The sequence below is a fragment of the Callithrix jacchus genome, chromosome 5 (genome assembly GCF_049354715.1).
Source record: "Callithrix jacchus isolate 240 chromosome 5, calJac240_pri, whole genome shotgun sequence".
Taxonomy (NCBI): domain Eukaryota; kingdom Metazoa; phylum Chordata; class Mammalia; order Primates; family Cebidae; genus Callithrix; species Callithrix jacchus.
In genome coordinates, this window is record NC_133506.1 from 58,014,577 (window position 1) to 58,032,085 (window position 17,509).

At 62.0% G+C, this 17,509-nt stretch overlaps 1 protein-coding gene across 7 annotated transcripts; it reads right to left on the bottom strand.

The window, feature by feature from the left end:
- Nucleotides 1–2,046: 2,046 nt before the first annotated feature.
- GATA5 (GATA binding protein 5) lies at nucleotides 2,047–16,909 on the bottom strand. 7 transcript variants are annotated; one of them, XR_013535272.1, is made up of 8 exons: nucleotides 16,002–16,067; nucleotides 15,082–15,631; nucleotides 13,206–13,381; nucleotides 4,803–4,928; nucleotides 4,226–4,313; nucleotides 3,762–3,886; nucleotides 2,673–3,433; nucleotides 2,047–2,586 (listed from the first exon to the last, which is right to left on the bottom strand). XR_013535272.1 is itself a non-coding variant. In XM_078372072.1 (7 exons), the coding sequence occupies exons 2-7, from the start codon at nucleotides 15,608–15,610 to the stop codon at nucleotides 3,343–3,345; spliced, it is 1,050 nt and encodes a 349-aa protein (XP_078228198.1). In that variant the 5' UTR covers nucleotides 15,611–15,631; nucleotides 16,002–16,067; the 3' UTR covers nucleotides 2,047–3,342. The 7 variants fall into 7 exon arrangements, 4 of the variants coding, with proteins under 4 accessions (XP_078228198.1, XP_078228197.1, XP_078228196.1 ...); XM_078372072.1 differs by having other exon boundaries at nucleotides 2,047–3,348; XM_078372071.1 differs by having other exon boundaries at nucleotides 2,047–3,433.
- Between the last annotated feature and the right edge of the window lie 600 nt (nucleotides 16,910–17,509).

A 17,509-nucleotide genomic window follows, 5' to 3' on the forward strand; every position in this document is an offset into this window, starting at 1 on the left:
AGCGCACAGGGTGGGTTGGCAGGAGGAAGGGCGGTGGGAGGGGTGCCTGGTTGCTATATTAAGGGCCTGGTCCTCATGGCTTCCGCCCCAAGAGGAGAAAGGCTTAAATTTAGCAGCAGTGACCATGCCCACTGGTGGAGCTGTCAGCCTCCATCATCCTGGACACATCCCTAAAATGGAATAAAAACAGGGAAAGGGTTGCTTCCCCCTTGCTCATGAGCAAACCGCCCCTTTTCCTCTGGGGTCCTCCCTTCATGGATGGGGTATGTCCAGGGCCAAAGTCCCCCAGCCCGGTCAGCATCTGGACTCCTTCCTCTCTACCTGTGGGGACCCTACCTGTCCTGCACGCCCCCTGAAAACACCTCCAGAAAGCCTCTCCAGGTAGGGATCGGTGCCTGGTACTACCTCCCTATACTGGGCCTCCCCAGAACCCGCCTGCTACACAAGCGCATGGATTACAAACATGTAATCCATGGATGTGGGGCACCCCCTCCCCAGCAAAGGTGGGGAAACTGAGGCTGGAACAGAAGCAACAGGGCAACTCCACTGTACCCAGCACTGTGGTCTGGGGACGCTGTGCGGTGCCCTCTGACCCTGGCACCTGGGTCACCTTGCTAAGCGATGGTGTTTCTCATCTGGGAAGAGGAAAACCAACACCTGCTTCCTGGGAGCAGGGAGTGCGAGGGCAGAGGCTGGCAGTGCCACCCAGCAGCAGGCATGGGCAGGCGCCCATGTGGAAAAGAGGACTCAGACAGTCACCAACCGACTGCCTCCAGCCCCAGCTCCTTGGCCCAGAAAGCTCTGCGGCTTCCCGCCATCTCCTGAGACCGAACTCAGGCTTCCTTCCCCCGGGTCTGTGGCCCCATCGTCCCCTCACCCAGGGTCTGGGGTGCAGAGAACTGGTTGGGCTGGCCTTACCTTCCATAGAGACATGGACTCACTCCCCAGGTCAGCCCTGCAGGTGCCAGAGACAGCGAATGTCCAACCTGCGAGGGGACAGACTGCCCTTTCCTGCTGTGGCCTGCGCTGGAGAGGCCTGTAGAGGTCACTGTCACCTGTTTTCCCATTCGGGGACCCAGTGGCCCAGCACGAGCCCTGAGGCAGATGTGCAGGTGCCATGCAGGAGCCAGGATGGGGAGGTGACCCTCAATCTCCCTGGGCCTGTGTCCTCACTGCACGGGCACCCAGGAAGGCAGCCTGAGGCTTCTGAGCTTGGAGACAGGACAGTAGCGAGTGAACCCCAATGGCGCCTGGATGCCACATGGGCCCCATATAGTGGGTACCATGTCACCTACAGGTGCCACCTTGCTGCAGCCCGTTCCCCCACACCCCCTTCCCAGGCCAGATGAGCAGGGCCGGGACTTGAATTGGATTCAGATCCTAAAGCCATCCTAGAGCACGGTTTCTCAAAGTGTTGGCCTCCAGGCACCTAGCAGGTTCGAGGGGTTCCTGATTAAAATGCTCACTCCCGGGCCCACCTCAGATCCTGCGGAGCTGAAAATCCCCAGCGTGGCTCCCACTACATGGGCTGGAACGTGGGCCTTGTCTGAACTCTTTCACGAGCCAGGTCCAGTGGCGGGGGCTGGCAGCTATAGAAGTTACTAGAGCTGCCCATAGCCCCCACCCCAGTGCCTGATAGGATGGAGGAGGTTGGGAGCAGGCAGGGAAGGCTTCCAAGAGGAGAAGGCTTCAAGGAGCCTCCTTGGCTGGGAGGAGGCTCTGAGCAGGAACTCAGCCTGGGGGAATGGAGGTATCCACCAGGCTAATCCCTCTGCTGCAGCACCGGGCCAGGACCCAGGCCTGTTGAGTGCCACTGCTGAGCCTCGTGCCTGCCTGCCCGCTGCCCCCTCCAGTTGCTGGGGACCTGGGGGCATCAGTGGTCCTGAGCACCAGCAGGGCCTGGAAATGCCCTTGAGGGCACCTGGCGGGGACACAGGGGGCCGGGGATGTTTCTGAATGTAGAGGGCTGCTGAAAATCCCCAGGAGGGTGGTGACCAGACGGCGCGGTGGGGCTGTGAGACCCCATGGGTGATGGATGGGGGAGAGTGAGGTTCAAGGCTTTATTTCACACGTGGGACACAAGTGTTTTTAAATATAAAAGTTTTAAATGGGGCAGTGCATGGGGGTCTAGCTGGCTCACAATGTTGAAAAGGTTTTTGAATCAAATTGGAAGACTTAAAATCCAAGTTTCTGGCTTTGCTGGAAAAATCAGGCCTTGCAGGTGAAATGTAGCAACTGGGCGGAGGTGAGGACGCGGGGCCTTGGCTGAGTTCTCTTGAGCCAGGTGGGAGAAGTTGTGCAGGGCGCTGTGGCCAGCCGGCTCCTCTGCTCCCTATGGCCTCCTGGACATGAAGTCACTGGCATTCACAGCTGCCTTGGGCAGGGTGCCTCTCGCCAGTGTGACCCACTGAGGTATCACCCAACCCAGTGTGGAGGGGGCTTGCAAGTGAAAGGAGATCACTAACGATTCTGTTGGGACAAGAGACTAAACTGCACAGCCCCACATAAGCCAGGACACGCGGCCACATCGCCACCAGCCCCAGCAGCACTTGGATGGGTCAGGGCAGGGCTCCCGGACACTTCACTCTGCCTGTAAAAACCGTTATGATACAGAGTCAGCCAGGACAGGGCCCTTCCCAGCCCCTCTGGAAAAGCCGTCTGAACAAGTGCACATGCCTGTGATGACCGCAGTAAGAACGGCTTCCCCGTGGCGTATCCTGGCACCATGTGTGGCCTGCACGCCCATCCTTGGCAGTGCTGCATCGGCTGCGGGACAGCTCCCCGCACCCAGCTCCGTCTCAGTGGGGACAGCGAAGGACAGCGGAGGCCCTGGGAGGCCCATGCCCAGCTGCTCCCCTCGTTCCCCTCCCTCAGGCTCTTCGCTTGGCATCTTGGTTCTGCACTGGGAGCTTGATTGTTTTTCCCCAACTGTTGCAACTATAAACAGATTGACGGTGCGCGCTGAGGACGGAATTCGAGCTGGCGGTGGTGCCCTGGGTTGGCCGCCGCAGGGTGGCCAGTGTGGGCCGGAGCCTTGGCCGCACATGGGGAGTCCCTTGCTGTGCGTGGGGTGGGGAGCTGGGCCCTTCCTCACCAGCCTTCTTGCTCTGGGGCTGACTGCCCGATGCACAGAAGGCCTCCCTACCGCCTCGAGGAGACTCCAGGACACCCAGTCTCTGGCCTGCTGGTTTCTGCTGTGCTGGAGTGAAGGAGTCACGTAGTGAATCAGTGGTTGCTCTGTTCCAGATTGTTCCCCTGACGGAGGCTGCCTGGGGACCTAGGCTGAGGCCAGCGCACACCAGGCCTCCTGGCGCAGAGCCCCCCCAAGGCCAGCCTGGGAGCTCAGGGCTGTGGAGGGGAAGGCAAAATCCTCAGGCTCGAACTTGAACTCCAAGTGGCCGGGGGCAAAGGAGTCATCCTCCTGGCCGGAGGCCTGCAGGGACAGGAGAGCATGAGGATTTGGGGTGGTGGGAGGGGCTGTGGCCTCTGAGGTCAGGAGCTCCCATGACCGCGGTTGCCCTTCGGGACCCCTCGATGCCTTGGAATGGCATGTGGGACCCCTCCTGAGGCATCAGTGCTCCCCCAACATTGGCCACAGAGGTAGCTCTGGGGGAAGGGATACCACAATGATGGTCCAAAGCTGACGGGGTGTCCAGCCCACCTGGCAGCAGTGGCTGCGAGGGGCTTGGATAGGATCTGACTGGGCTGAGGGAGCACAGGGGCCCCAGCTCTGGGCACCCCACCAATGCCCACCCCCTCACCTGGGGGTCCGCACCGGACCCAGGGCACATAGGGGACACCAGGCGGGACTCAGGTTTCAACATGACCACTGAGCTGTCAGTGCTGCGGACAGTAGATGGGGAGGCGGAGGCCTTTGCTGTGGCTCCTGGGAGGGAAGAGGAGGTGTTTACAGAGGGGCCAGGTGTGCCCTCACTTCCCCTTCCTGCCATGTGGCAAAGTCTCCTGTGGCCTGGGCCCAGAGAGGTTGGAGACTACTCTCTGGCACACCTCGGGCGTGGGTGGGGACTGGGCAGGGCGTGGCTTCCTCAGCCCCTGCCGCCCACCTGCTGTCACCACCCTGGCCCCCCACATCCCCCAGCAAAGTCACTACAGGGCAGATCTGGGGGCATTTGGACTTCCAGAGGACAGAGCTTGAACCAAACACACACAGGTCTCTCGTGGCAGGACTGGAGGCAGGAGGCCTGACAGCAGGGCTGCTGCGCACCTGAGGGGCCCCGGGGCTTGGTGGCTGTCTTCGGCTTCCGCTTCCGCGTCTGGATGCTTTCCTTCTTCATGGCCAGAGGCCGCGGCACCTGGCAGGGTCAGCCAGGGTGGAGGCTGGTTCCGTCCTGCTCAGCCCTAGGCCCCTTGCACAGCACCCCCTCATTTCACCTCTCAGAGCTGGTCACTACCTGGGCTGGCAGTATCCTCACAGCCCTGGTGGGTCAGCGGCCATCTGGGCTGGGGAGGGGGAGCCTGTGGGGCTGGATTCCCATCCTCGCCTCCCACAGAGCTGTCAGGGTCCAGATGGCACCGGGGGTGCCCCATGGGCAGGAGCCCTGCCCTGTCCAGCCCAGGCTGAATGGCTGTGCTGAGCCTCGGTCAGCGTGTCTGTGTCATGGTGTAATCGGAATAGCCCGGGCTACTGGGGTGGTGCCACATCAGCGGGGACATGTGTGACACAGTCAGCCCCAGGGAAAGCGGCCCTCCTGCTGGCTCCTCCCCAGCCCCCTGGTCTGGGACTGGGGAGGGCTCCTGCTGGGAGGCTGGAGAGGGCCCCACCCGGCCAGGGCCACACTCACCCCGTGCAGCTTCATGTAGAGGCCACAGGCGTTGCACACGGGCTCCCCCTCCGAGCTCCGCCGCCACAGGGTGGTGTTGGTCGTGTGGCAGTTGGTGCAGCACAAGCCAGTGCGGCGGGATGAGGACTGGGGGCGAGGGAGACTGCAGTGAGCCCTGGGCAGGGCCGGGTTCGAGGCTGGAGCAGTGGACAGAAGCAAGGCTCAGGGCGGCCTTGCAGCCATGCAGGACCCAGTGAGAAGGCATTTGGAGCATAAAGGTTGTGAGCTCTGCCTGGACACACGCTGGAGTCCTGGGAAAGGTCACTTTATCTTCCTGGACCTCAGTCCCCCCCCCAGTAAAATGGGGGTGATAACAGACCCACCACAGGCTGGTTGTGGCTGAGAGCCCCTCAGGGCCGGGCGCCTAGGCACCTCGGTGGTTTTCCTGTGGTCTCTTTTAGCACCAACCCCGGGCCTGGACCCCCAGGTCACAGGACCTCCAGAGGCCAGGATGCAGCAAGAGTCAGGGCCTGTGGTCCCCCTGGGCTCCTGCCTCCCAGACTGGGGGCCCCACCAGACAGCAGCTGAGGGCTCCGGGTCCCACCTGCTTACGTCTCCCCTTTTCTGTGCACTGTGCCTGGTGTCAGAGCAGGACTTATCTGGAACCTTCCAGAGTCCTCAACGTTGCCTCCCTCTTTCCCGTGGCTCCCAGTAGAGAGTGACCCCCCCCATTCTGGCAGGTCCAGGCCCAATCAGGGGTCCCGAACCTCCAGGGCCCCAGTCCATGGGCTCGGCTGGGGGGAGCCTCCCAGATGGTGGCCTGGGGGTCCCTGTTGAAGGTAAACCTGGAGCCTCCCTCCAGCTCAAGCTGACCTCTCTCCCGTTGGCCTCACAGGTTGGTGCTTGGAGGGAGGTAGTGTTTGGGAGCTCCGGCCCAGGCTCCAGAGGCCCCTCAGACACAAAGCCCTTTCCTGAATCTCAGAGCGCAGCTCTGCTGGTGGCACCACCTTTTCCAGCCACCTGTAGCCAGCCCTGGTCCTCCGGGGGCCACTGTTTCTAATCCCAGCCCCTGCCCTGAGCCTGTAGGTTCCTTCTCTCAGGTTGCACAGCCCCCGCCTGTTCCAGGTCCCACCTCTCTTACCAGGACCACAGTGGGGGCTCTGTAGGAGCTCTGTGCTCCCTCCTTGGCGGTAGCTAGGGCCAGACTGTCAGTGTGCTGAGGCACAGGACGCAGCCCGTGAGGAAGAGGCCCCCACACTCAAAGCCATGCCCTAGATTCTCTAGCCAGGACAGAGCCAGAGAGCAGTCACAAGTGAGCCAGACACACTGGGGAAAAAATCCATCCTGGACGAGGGCTGAGCAGACACAGCCAGCCTCGGTTTCCCCATCTGTTATTGCTGAGTACACACAGCCAGCCTCAGTTTCCCCATATGCTATTGCCATGAGTAGACACAGCCAGCCTCAGTTCCCCATATACTACTGGCATGGCTAGACACAGCCAGCCTCAGTTTCCCCATCTGTTACTGCCCTCTATGATCAGATAAGCGCCAGCCTTGCTGACCATCTCCTGCCCATCCTTTCCCCAGGCTGCAGCCAAGGGCACAGGCTGCCCTTTTGAAGGCCTGAGTGGGAGGGTGGGGGCCTGCCTGCGGCCCTGAGCACCAGCCAGCCCCCAAACTCAAAGGCCTCTTCAACCCCCAGCTGAGGCTGCAGGCAGTTGCCAAAGGCTCTGGGAATGCTGCCCCTGCTTCATCTGAGGCCAGGCCTCCTGTCTCCAGGCAGGACCCTGCCCTCAGCTCCATGACACAGAGGCAGAAAGGAAAGGAAGGGGCCAGGCCAGTGAGGCCAGGGGAGGCTTGAGAGGTGCCTCGGCCTGCAGCTCCTGGCTTGGCTGGGGACACTGCGGAGGACAATGTCCCCTACCTTGGGCCATAGCGTCCAGCCACTCAGGGTCTCCAGTGGTCTCCTGGGGGGGGGGCGTTGGGGGTGAGATTTGTGCTCACGCTGGAGGGCCCAGCCCAGGCTCCGGCAGAGCTGGAAGGGAGATGGTACCAGGCCCGACTGGATGGAGGCACCCTTCCTGCAGGAGCAGCTGGGGTCCCCTGGGGTCCCCAGCTGATGTCTCTCCCTGGGATGCACACCCTGATGGATCTAGAAGCAGCTGCTGTTACTGGACAGGATTTGAGTCTGGCCCAGCCCCTCCCTCTCTTCTATGCCTGTTGGGTGCCAGGAGCTGTGGCTCCCTGCCTCTCGGACACCCACCCAGCCGTTGATCTGCCTTAAGTGGAAAGAGGTCTCCCCAGGGCTGCCAGATCTATGGACCCTGGATGTGCAGATAAACCTTGAGTCTCTGCTCAGTGACGGCTCCTTTGTCTCCTGCGGTATTTGGGACATGAGTGCTGAAATGTCTGTGTTTATCTGAAACCACACGGAATTTCAAGTGCTCTGTAGTTTACGTGCTGACCCCCTCCTCGTGGCCCACAGCAGTCCCTGCCTTCACTGAGGGGCATCCGTAGCCCAAGGCCGGTCCTCTTCCCTGAAGCAGAGGGACCCTCAGGTCTGGGACCAGCCATCGCCCCTTAGCACACACAGATGGGGTGTACATACATATGCACACTCCACATGCCCATAATGAAGCAGCGTCTGAGACACGGGGTACAGAGAGAAACAAGGTGTGCCCATGCAGGTGTGTGGGCTGGACCCCCCGCAGTGGGCATGCCCATCAACCCGCACCCATGCGAGTGCCACAGAAATGCCTGGAACCCACCTTGAGTCTCTTCACAGTGAGCTGCTTCATTTTTATCAAATTGAGGAAAAGGGAAAACACGGACTTCCCCGTCCTCACCCACCTTTTCCTAAATCTTCACCAGGTCGAGGTTGTATGGGTGGGAGACTGAGGCTCAGAGGAGCTGCGGGACCGGAGGACACTGAGGAGGCCTAGGGTGGACAGAACTGCTCCTTGGCCAGACACTTCGGGGACATGCTCCTAGCAGCTCGCGGGCGCTGTGCCATGACCATGCCTCCATCTGTCCTTTCTCACTGTGGGACATGCGCTCAGCACCCCGCCCCTCAGGCTTTTCTCCCACCCCAGGCTTCTCCCCTCAACACCTCTCCCCAGCCCCAGGCCTCTCCCCTCCCCAGGCCTCTTCCCCACCCCAGGCCTCTACCGTCCCCAGGCCTCTCCTCTCTCTGGCGTTCCCCCAGGCCTCTCCCCTCTCCGGCCTCCCCCCAGGCCTCTCCCCTCTCTGGCATTCCCCTCCAGGTCTCTACCCTCTCCAGCCTCCCCCCCAGGTCTCTCCCCTCTCTGGCATCCCCCCTCCAGGTGTCTCCCCTCTCCAGCCTCCCCTTCAGGTCTCTCCCCTCTCCAGCTTCCCCCTCAGGTCTCTCCCTTCTCTGGCGTCCCCCCTCCAGGTCTCTCCCCTCTCCAGCCTCTCCCCCAGGTCTCTCCCATCTCTAGCCTCCCCACCAGGTCTCTCCCCTCTCTGGCGTCCCCCCTCCAGGTCTCTCCCCTCTCCAGCCTCTCCCCCAGGTCTCTCCCCTCTCCAGCCTCTCCCCCAGGTCTCTCCCATCTCCAGCCTTCCCGCGCAGGCCTCTCTCCCTGGCTGCATTTTGTTTTTCTTTTTTGTCGGTTCTTTTCAAAAGAAGTCAAACTTCAAAGTCTGCTTGCCCACAGCAGAGCCGCTCTAAGCACCAGGCTCTGCGTGCATCTGAGACATCCAAATAAATGAGGCAGGGGAGGGCCCGGGGTGCTGGCGGAAATTCAAGGAGCACAGGAAAGGGAAGGAGCTCTGAGCCTGGCTGGGAGGGATGAAGCCGGGAAACATGGGCGTGAAGGTGGCAGGTCACAGTGACCCTCAGTGCAGCAGCCTCCTCTGAGATGGAAGACCAGGCCGTGGACAACCAGAGGCTGCTGCGCTGCAGAGTCTGACCCTTGGGTACCAGCGAGTGGCTGGAATGTCTCTGAATTCAAACGGGTTCCCGATTGGGAGGGAGATGTGGTAAACACTGATACTTTCCCATGTCCCTTGCTGGCTGAAGGCAAACTGACTTGGGGTTGTGGTTCTGTGAGGGGCTCGAAGGAGGAAACCCTGGGGCTGGGTGGGTGTCAGGTGCCCGATTCCAGGTAAGGGCCGGGTTTGCTCAGCAGCAAGGGAAAGACGCTCAGCCCAGTGTGACACTGGCTGCTTCCTGGAGCTGGTGTCAGAAGTTGCCCTGGGCTGGGGGTATGCCGTCCCCACTGACCTTGGCTGCCGGGCCCTAGGCTTCAGCCTGGGCTCCAGTGTTCTTGGGGGTGGGTTGCTTGGGGCCCAGGTGCTCCCAGCAGTGTCCATTCACAGAGCCAGACCATGGGGAGAGGGCACGGTGGCACCGGATGGTTCCTACCCTCCGAGACCTCTGGTCTTGGCAAGATGGACAGTAAACAGGATCCTCCCCCACAAGGCATCTTAAAGCCCACCCCATATCCCCCAGACCAGGGAAGGGAGGCTTTATCACACTAAAGGTCCCCATCGGTCAGTCTTCAGAGCCAAGGCCCAAACACACACCAGCCATCTAAGACAATCTTAACAGCAAGGTGTGGGACGGCCCTAAGTTCCTCTCCCCACTCCGAAGATGAGGGGACAGAGGCTCAGGGAGCTGGAAAGCCGCCCACGAGATACCACAGCCCAGGAGTCTGGGTTCCAGCTGGACACAGGCATTGCCCGGCTGGAGACCCAGGGCAGGGCAGGGCAGGGCAGGGCAGCAGGACGGCTCCCTCCCAGCACCTCCTCCTGACACCAGTGTGTCCCGGTGCCCGGTTCGGGGCCTGGCAGTGGGAGAGAGGACACAGCCAGAGGAGGGGGCAGCCTTTTACATGGGCGAGGGTGGGGAAGGGAGATCTGGGCTGTGGTCTCACAGAAGCTGGGCTGAGCTCCCTACCACTTGTCTTTTTTAAAAAAATTAATTTAATTTAATTTAAAATGTAATGAAATGGAAGAGAAGAGGTTAATTTCATTTTTTTTTTTTTTTGATGGAGTCTTGCTCCATTGCCCAGGCTGAAGTGCAGTGGTGCGATCTTGGCTCAGTAGAGCCTCTACCTCTCGGTGCAAAAGATCCTCCTGCCTCAGCTTCTCAGGTAGCTGGGACCACGGGTGTGTGCCATCTTGACTGGCTAATTTTTGTAAAGACTTGGTCCCCCTATGTTGTCCAAACTGGTCTAAAACTCCTGGGCTCAAGTGATCCTCCTGCCTCAGCCTCCCAAAGTGCTGGGATTACAGGCATGAGCTATTGCACAGGACAGATTTATTTACTTTTGGAGACAAGGTCTCCCTCCACTGCCCGGGCTGGAGTGCAGTGGTGTGATCACAGCTCACCCTACCCTTGCTCGCTGGGACTCAAGTGATCCTCCTGCCTCAGCCTCCTGGGTGGCTGGGACTACAGCTGTGTGTCACCATGTCTGGCTAATCTATTTTTAAAAAATTTTTGGTAGAGATGGATTCTTGCTATGTTGCCCAGGCTGGTGTTAACTCCTGAGCTGAAGCAATCCTCTTGCCTCAGCCTTCCAAAGTTCTGGGACTATAGGTGTGAGGCACTGTGCCTGGCCCCAAACCCTCTCAACTTCTGTTTCCCCCCCAGTGAAGGCCACATGGATGTCAGGCTGGATGAGTGCACCTGGGACCACAGGCATAGTCACAGGGCGAAAAGGCCCGGGGAGATGGGCTTCCAGGAGCCTTCCCTCTGAGGGGCGGGCATGAGAGGCGGGCATGAGAGAAGGCTGGGCCCACAGACCAGCTCGAAGGAAGAGAAGTGACGGCTGCCCCCAGCCTGCGGTCCTCCTTCCCACCTGCTCTGCTGGGACCTCCCATGCTCAGGTCCTGGTTCCCCATAGCCCAAGGCCCCAGGTTTTCTCCCTAAGCCTGTAGCCGGAGCTGTACAGAGCTACTCCGTGCAGGATGCAAATCCAGAGACATCTAGAACAGCAGCCCCACAGGACAGTGGCTGGAGGGCCAACCTCTAGCCAGGGTGACTGCCCGAATCAGCCCATGTACCCCACACGAGTCCATATCACCCGCAGAGGAGGGCTTCACCCCACAGAGTCTACACCACCACCCCAGGAGGGCTTCACCCCACACGGAGTCCACATCACCAGCCGAGGAGGGCTTCACCCCATATGGAGTCCACACCACCAGTCAAGGAGGGCTTCACCCCACATAGAATCCACACCACCAGCCAAGGAGGGCTTCACCCCACACGGAGTCCACACCACCAGCCAAGGAGGGCTTCACCCCACACGGAGTCCACACCACCAGTCAAGGAGGGCTTCACCCCACATAGAGTCCACACCACCAGCCAAGGAGGGCTTCACCCCACATAGAGTCCACACCACCAGCCAAGGAGGGCTTCACCCCACACGGAGTCCACACCACCTGCAGAGGAGGGCTTCACCCCACACGGAGCCCACACCATCCGCAGAGGAGGGCTTCACCCCACACAGAGTCCACACCACCCACAGAGGAGGGCTTCACCCCACACAGAGTCCACACCACCCACAGAGGAGGGCTTCACCCCACACGGAGTCCACACCACCCACAGAGGAGGGCTTCACCCCACACAGAGTCCACACCACCAACCAAGGAGGGCTTCACCCCACACGGAGTCCACACCACCAGCCAAGGAAGGCTTCACCCCACACAGAGTCCACACCACCAGCCAAGGAGGGCTTCACCCCACACGGAGTCCACACCACCAGCCAAGGAGGGCTTCACCCCACACGGAGTCCACACCACCCGCAGAGGAGGGCTTCACCCCACACGGAGTCCACACCACCAGCCCAGGAGGGTTTCACCCCACATGGAGCCCATACCACCCACAGAGGAGGGCTTCACCCCACACAGAGTCCACACCACCCACAGAGGAGGGCTTCACCCCACACGGAGTCCACACCACCAGCCAAGGAGGGCTTCACCCCACACAGAGTCCACACCACCAGCCAAGGAGGGCTTCACCCCACATGGAGCCCACACCACCCACAGAGGAGGGCTTCACCCCACACAGAGTCCACACCACCAGCCAAGGAGGGCTTCACCCCACACAGAGTCCACATCACCAGCCCAGGAGGGTTTCACCCCACACGGAGCCCACACCACCCGCAGAGGAGGGCTTCACCCCACACGGAGCCCACACCACCCACAAAGGAGGGCTTCACCCCACACAGAGTCCACACCACCAGCCAAGGAGGGCTTCACCCCACACAGAGTCCACACCACCAGCCCAGGAGGGTTTCACCCCACACGGAGCCCACACCACCCGAAGAGGAGGGCTTCACCCCACACGGAGTCCACACCACCAGCCAAGGAGGGCTTCACCCCACACAGAGTCCACACCACCAGCCAAGGAGGGCTTCACCCCACACGGAGTCCACACCACCAGCCCAGTAGGGTTTCACCCCACACGGAGCCCACACCACCCACAGAGGAGGGCTTCACCCCACACAGAGTCCACACCACCAGCCAAGGAGGGCTTCACCCCACACGGAGCCCACACCACCAGCCAAGGAGGGCTTCACCCCACACAGAGTCCACATCACCCACAGAGGAGGGCTTCACCCCACACAGAGTCCACACCACCAGCCAAGGAGGGCTTCACCCCACACGGAGTCCACACCACCCACAGAGGAGGGCTTAGCGCTCAGGAACATACCCTTGCCCAGCCTTCCAGCCCGGGGCCATGGTGGCCCCTCAACTTTCCATAACTTGCAAACATGTCAACACCCCAATCCTTATTTGTAAAATTACTTGAAAGTGAGGGTTTGCCTGGGAAACAAAGTAGCTTTCAGCCTCTCCCAGCCTCTGGGGACGGTGCCCTCCCTGGGGCAGAAGTCCGACTCCAGAGTCCCCCACTCCCTCCTCAGCCAGAAGCCAGGAAGAACCAAAAGTGAAAACAAGTTTTTGCTCATGAGGCAGGGGACAGGCATAAACCTGGTGACCCTGCGGTACCTGAGTATGGGTTGAAAATGCTCCCCCAGGGGGCTGCGGACCCAAAGACTCAAAAGTATCCAGCAGCCACCTTCCCTTGAGCCTCATCCCAGGTAGGGTCACCTTGAGGCCTTGGAGACCACAGTCAGCCACCACCGACTTGTGGGGCTGAGCTCCTGGCTCCCTGCAGCAGCCCTTCCCGGACCCAGCCCTGAGCAGAGCCCGGCTGGCACCACTGCTCTCGAGCCTGGCTCCCAGAGCTCTCCCAGGGCTGGGTGCTATGAGCTAGTGGCCCTGGCATCCCCACTGGGATCCCTGCCCTGCCCCGAGACCCAGCGGGGTGGTCATTCAGGCTGTTTTTGGCACACCCCCTGCCCCTACCCCAGAGGTTCTGGCATCACCTGGGTAAATCGAAGACGTCCCCTGGAGTGAGCACTTCGCCCAGCGCCCCCCCACCCCAGCCCGAACTCACCAGGCGCTTCTGGGGCCTGACGAGCGGCCGGTTGACGCCGTTCATTTTGTGGTAGAGGCCGCAGGCATTGCACAGGTAGTGGCCGGTGCCGTCCCGGCGCCACAGGGGTGTGGACAGGGCCCCGCAGTTGACACACTCACGACCCTCACCCGGGAACTCCTCCAAGAAGTCAGACACTGAGGGGACAGGCAGCTGGTGGGCCCTCCCCTCCCCCTCACCAGGAGCCTCCCAGCTCCCAGCCGGTGCCCTCCCCTCCACAGAAGCCTGGCCGCTTTCGTCAGATGAATAAATTTAAAGCACACATTTTGTGCTTTAAATTTATCTTAAAATTTACTTGCTTATTTATTTACTTAATCTTATTTAAAATTTTTAAATTTACGTATGATAAAATTTGTTAGAGTTGCTTTTACAAAACTGGTGTTAATAAACACAGCCTGAAGACAGACGCCTGGGACCCCTCCCAGACCAGGATCCAGCACTGGCCTCTGCTTGTTGGACCTGTGGGGAAAGCAGGGTGTCTACACTGGCGGGGGAGGAGATGAAGGGTTTTTGTTTTGTTTGAGACAGAATCTTGCTTTGTCACCAGGCTGGAGTGCAGTGGCGCAGTCTTGGCTCACTGCAACCTCCGCCTCCTGGGTTCAAGCGATTCTTCCACCTCAGCCTCTGGAGTAGCTGGGACTACAGGCACGTGCCACCAGGCCCGGCTTAAGTTTCTTTTTCTTTTTTTTTGTATTTTTAGTAGAGATGGGGTTTCACCATGTTGGACAGGATGGTCTCGATCTCTTGACCTCGTGATCCGCCCACCTCGACCTCCCAAAGTTCTGGGATTACAGGCGTTAGCCACCGTGCCCGGCCGGCCGACGAAGGGGTTTTATCTGGCAGCCCCTCTTGGGCTCCCTTGGGCTCTGCTGGGACAGCTAACCCTGCTGGCCTCCTTTTCTGCAAAGCGGGTCCATGGCAGGGGTGGGGGCTGGGAGGGTGGAGGAGGTGGGTTGGGAGGTGGAGACCGCCCTCTGTCAGCTTTGCTGTGGTGGCAACCAGTGTCCTTTAGAGGGACAGCTCCGTCTCGTAGCCCCCTGGGACCGGTTTCTCACACTGTGGCGGGGGTGGAGGTCTTCCTGGTCCCCTCCAGACCCGGCCAGGCGCCGGCGCGAGGGAGGCCTGGGCGCCGAGTGGGGGTGGGGCAGGGATCCATCATCGCCCCGCCGGGGGTGGGCGCCAGCCAAGGGGCTGCCCCGGGAGGCCGGGGCCGGGGTTCTGTGGCTGCGGCTGTGTCCGCTTCCTGCGCCAAGGGGCCGGGAGGGTCCGAAAGGCGGCTCCGGAGCTGGGTGTGAGGCCTCCACGGTCCCGGAGGGGCGGGATGGACCCCGGGGAGCTCAGAGGCGCCGCCTCCGCGGGAAAGTGCCTGCGCTGCACCCGGGAAGAGCTGCGGCCTTTGCAGGCCTAGAATCCGATTCTCCAAACTGTTACTCAGGGAACGATTGAAACCAGGTCTCCAATTAAAATAGGTAAACCTCCTAGAACCGAGGCGAATGTGGCCACTTCAATAAGCCGGCATTTCGGACTTTATAAAAATAGTTTCCAAAACTTTTCAAAAACAAAACAAAACAAAAAAGCGGCGATGAAGGCTTTCGCGGCCCCGCACCCGCGGTCTGGAACGCCGCGCGGAAACGCATGTTCTTTCCCGTGAACAGGTGAACACACGGAATCCCGGACGGAGTTTCTCGTGCGGGGTGTTTACCCTGGGTACTGCGGTGGCACCTGTCGGGGAGGCTTGGGCTGTGGGAAGGGGGGAGGAGGAAGCGTTTCGCAGGGTGCGGGTTTGCACCCGGATTCGGCCAGCCCGGGCCCCGAGTCTGTGGAGCCCCGTACTCACCCAAGGTGGGCCTGCGGACTGGGAGACCGGCCGGGCGGCCCTGTAGGCTGTGCAGGACGCTGCCATCGAAAGGCCCGGCGGTCCAGGAGGGGGCCACGTCGGGGCTCACGTAGGCCGGGTAGGTGGTGGAATACGAGGTGCCCATGGGCCGCCCAAGCGGGGCCGCGAACTGTTCCCGAGGCAGCAGCGCGCCTTGGTAGGCGCCGCGGTCCCCGCCCCGGGCGTTGCTGCCGCTGCCGGGTCCCTGGGTGCTGTGCGGGAACGAGAAGGCGGTGGCCCCGGGCGGGTGAGGGCTGCCGGGGCCGAAGGCCGACGAATCCGAGGGGGCGGGTTGCGCCCAGCAGGGGCGCGCGGCGAGCTCTGGGGGCTGTGGGCCCGGCTCGCACCGGGGCAGGTAGGACAGCGTGGAGGGGACGCGCACCGGCGACACGAACATCGAGGAGCCGGTGCCCGGAGCGTGCAGGAAGGAGCCCGAGTCGGCGTAGGCGGCCTGGCTGGGGCTCGCGGCCAGCGCCAGGCTCCGGTACATCCTCCCGGGCGCGGTCCTGACCTGCGGGGCAGAGGAGTGTGGAGGTCTCCGAGCCGTGCGCCCTCCGCCGCGCTTGTGCCCGGCAGGTGCCGCCGCTCGGGCGGCGCTTCCCACTCCCCAGCTCTGGCCGTTCCCCGGGCAGGTCCCCGAACCGGAGGGAAAGGAACGGCGGGGATGGAAGCGGCCAGCGCGTCATCCCGGGGCAGCCACGAAGCCGAGCCCACCTCCTCCCTGCCCGGGTTTCGGGGTCCCCGGGGTGGGCTCGGTGGGGGGCGAGAAGGACGGTCAGGGCGTCGCGGCGGGACGCAGGGCCTTGGGAGCCGGACTCCCCCGCGCCAGGCGGGGCCGGGTGGGGAGGGCGCGCGGCTGCGGCCAGGGCTGGAGCACTCACCAGCGGGCAGGGCGGGCGGCAGGGCGCGACGGTGGCGGTGGGTCGGCGACCGGCGGGCGGAAGACTGGGAGCCAGAGCCGGGGAGGCTCCGCAGCCCCCACCGCGCCGCCCCGGCGCGCCCCGCCGCACCGCCCCTTCCCGCGCCCGCGCCCTCCCCTCCTTCCCCGCAGGGTCGGAGCTGGGGCTCCGGCAGCAGAGCCACGTGACCCGGGCGGACCCAGCTCCAGGGGATGGGCGACGGGGACTCATGACAAGGGGCGGCCAGTGCCCGGACACAGGCCGCGAGTCGGGCGCAGAGACTCCTCTAACTCCGTGTGGGGCGCGAGCCCTCTTCGCCTGGGGCCCCCGCTCAAGGCTGGTCTAGAGACAGGCTCCGCGTCTCGCGGTGGAGTCGGTGACCCCCGCGCCGCTCACCCACGGACGCGGAGCCCCGGGGGCCCCCTTGGTGCGCGCCCTCGCCGAGGGCTCGGTGCAGGGACCTGGCTCCCATAGGGACGGCTCAGCTCGGGTCGCTGGACTGGGACAGGGTGCCCTGGCTGGAGCCGCGCGATTTCCTCGGTTTCTGAGCAAGCGGACCCGGGGGACTAGGGGTGGCAATGGAGGCGGGCAGGGTCCAGCCTCGAAGGCCTGATCTGGATGCCAGGTTCGAAGCCCCCACCCAGTGGGACTCTCAGGCGGCTCTGGGGACTCGGGGAGAGTTTCCTGCAGGTGCCAGAAATGCGGGCGGGTCGGAAGCGACTCAGGTCAGGGAACCGAGCCCCGCCCTCGCTCCCGGTGAGGACTGGATGGAGCCGTCGCTGCGGCGGAGCAGTCCGGCACATGGCGGAACCGGAACGGCGGGCTCGGGGCACCGCGGGTGGACAGAGCTTGACCGAGGTGCTTGGGCCATGAAAGTTTTTCTTTTTTTTTTCTTTCTTTTTTGAGACAGAGTTTCGCTCGGTCGCCGAGGCTGCAGTGCAGTGGCGCGATCTCAGCTCACCGCCTCCCCGGTTCAAGCGATTCTCCTGCCTCAGCCTCTCGAGTAGCTGAGATTACAGGCTCCCACCCCCACACCCGGTTAATTTTTGTATTTTTAGAGAGACAGGGTTTCACCATGTTGGCAGGGCTGGTCTCAAACCCGTGACCTCGTGATCTGCCCACCTCAGCCTCCCAAAGTGCTGGGATTACAGGCGTGAACACTGCGTGAAAGTTTTTCGTTGCAGAAAGGAGCCCTCGGCTCCTGTCAGTCAGGGGCAGAGGGGAGGACGCTGGGTTCTCTCCTCAGTGGAGGCTGAAGACCTGGGAAAGAAGGAAAGCTGCAGTGTTGTGCCCTCGAGGTGGGTGTCTCGGATACCACTGGGGTCTGGGGAGAGCTGGGGTGCCCACACGCTCCCTTCTCTCTGGGACTTCCTCTTCCCCTGCAACAGATAAGGATTCAGGGTGCCTGTGGAAGAGCCCAGGGTCTCTGCGCCTGGTCTGTAGGGGCCTTGGGACCCCATGGATGGTTCGGCAGTGGGCTCAGACCTCTG

Coding starts and splice junctions, on each gene's coding strand:
- GATA5 (XM_078372070.1), bottom strand. CDS start 15,610: ATGTACCGGAGCCTGGCGCTGGCCGCGAGCCCCAGCCAGGCCGCCTAC. Junction 4,929..13,205: donor TCAGGCCCCAGAAGCGCCTG/GTGAGTTCGGGC, acceptor CCTCGCCCCCAG/TCCTCATCCCGCCGCACTGG. Junction 4,314..4,802: donor TCTACATGAAGCTGCACGGG/GTGAGTGTGGCC, acceptor TGACCCTGCCAG/GTGCCGCGGCCTCTGGCCAT.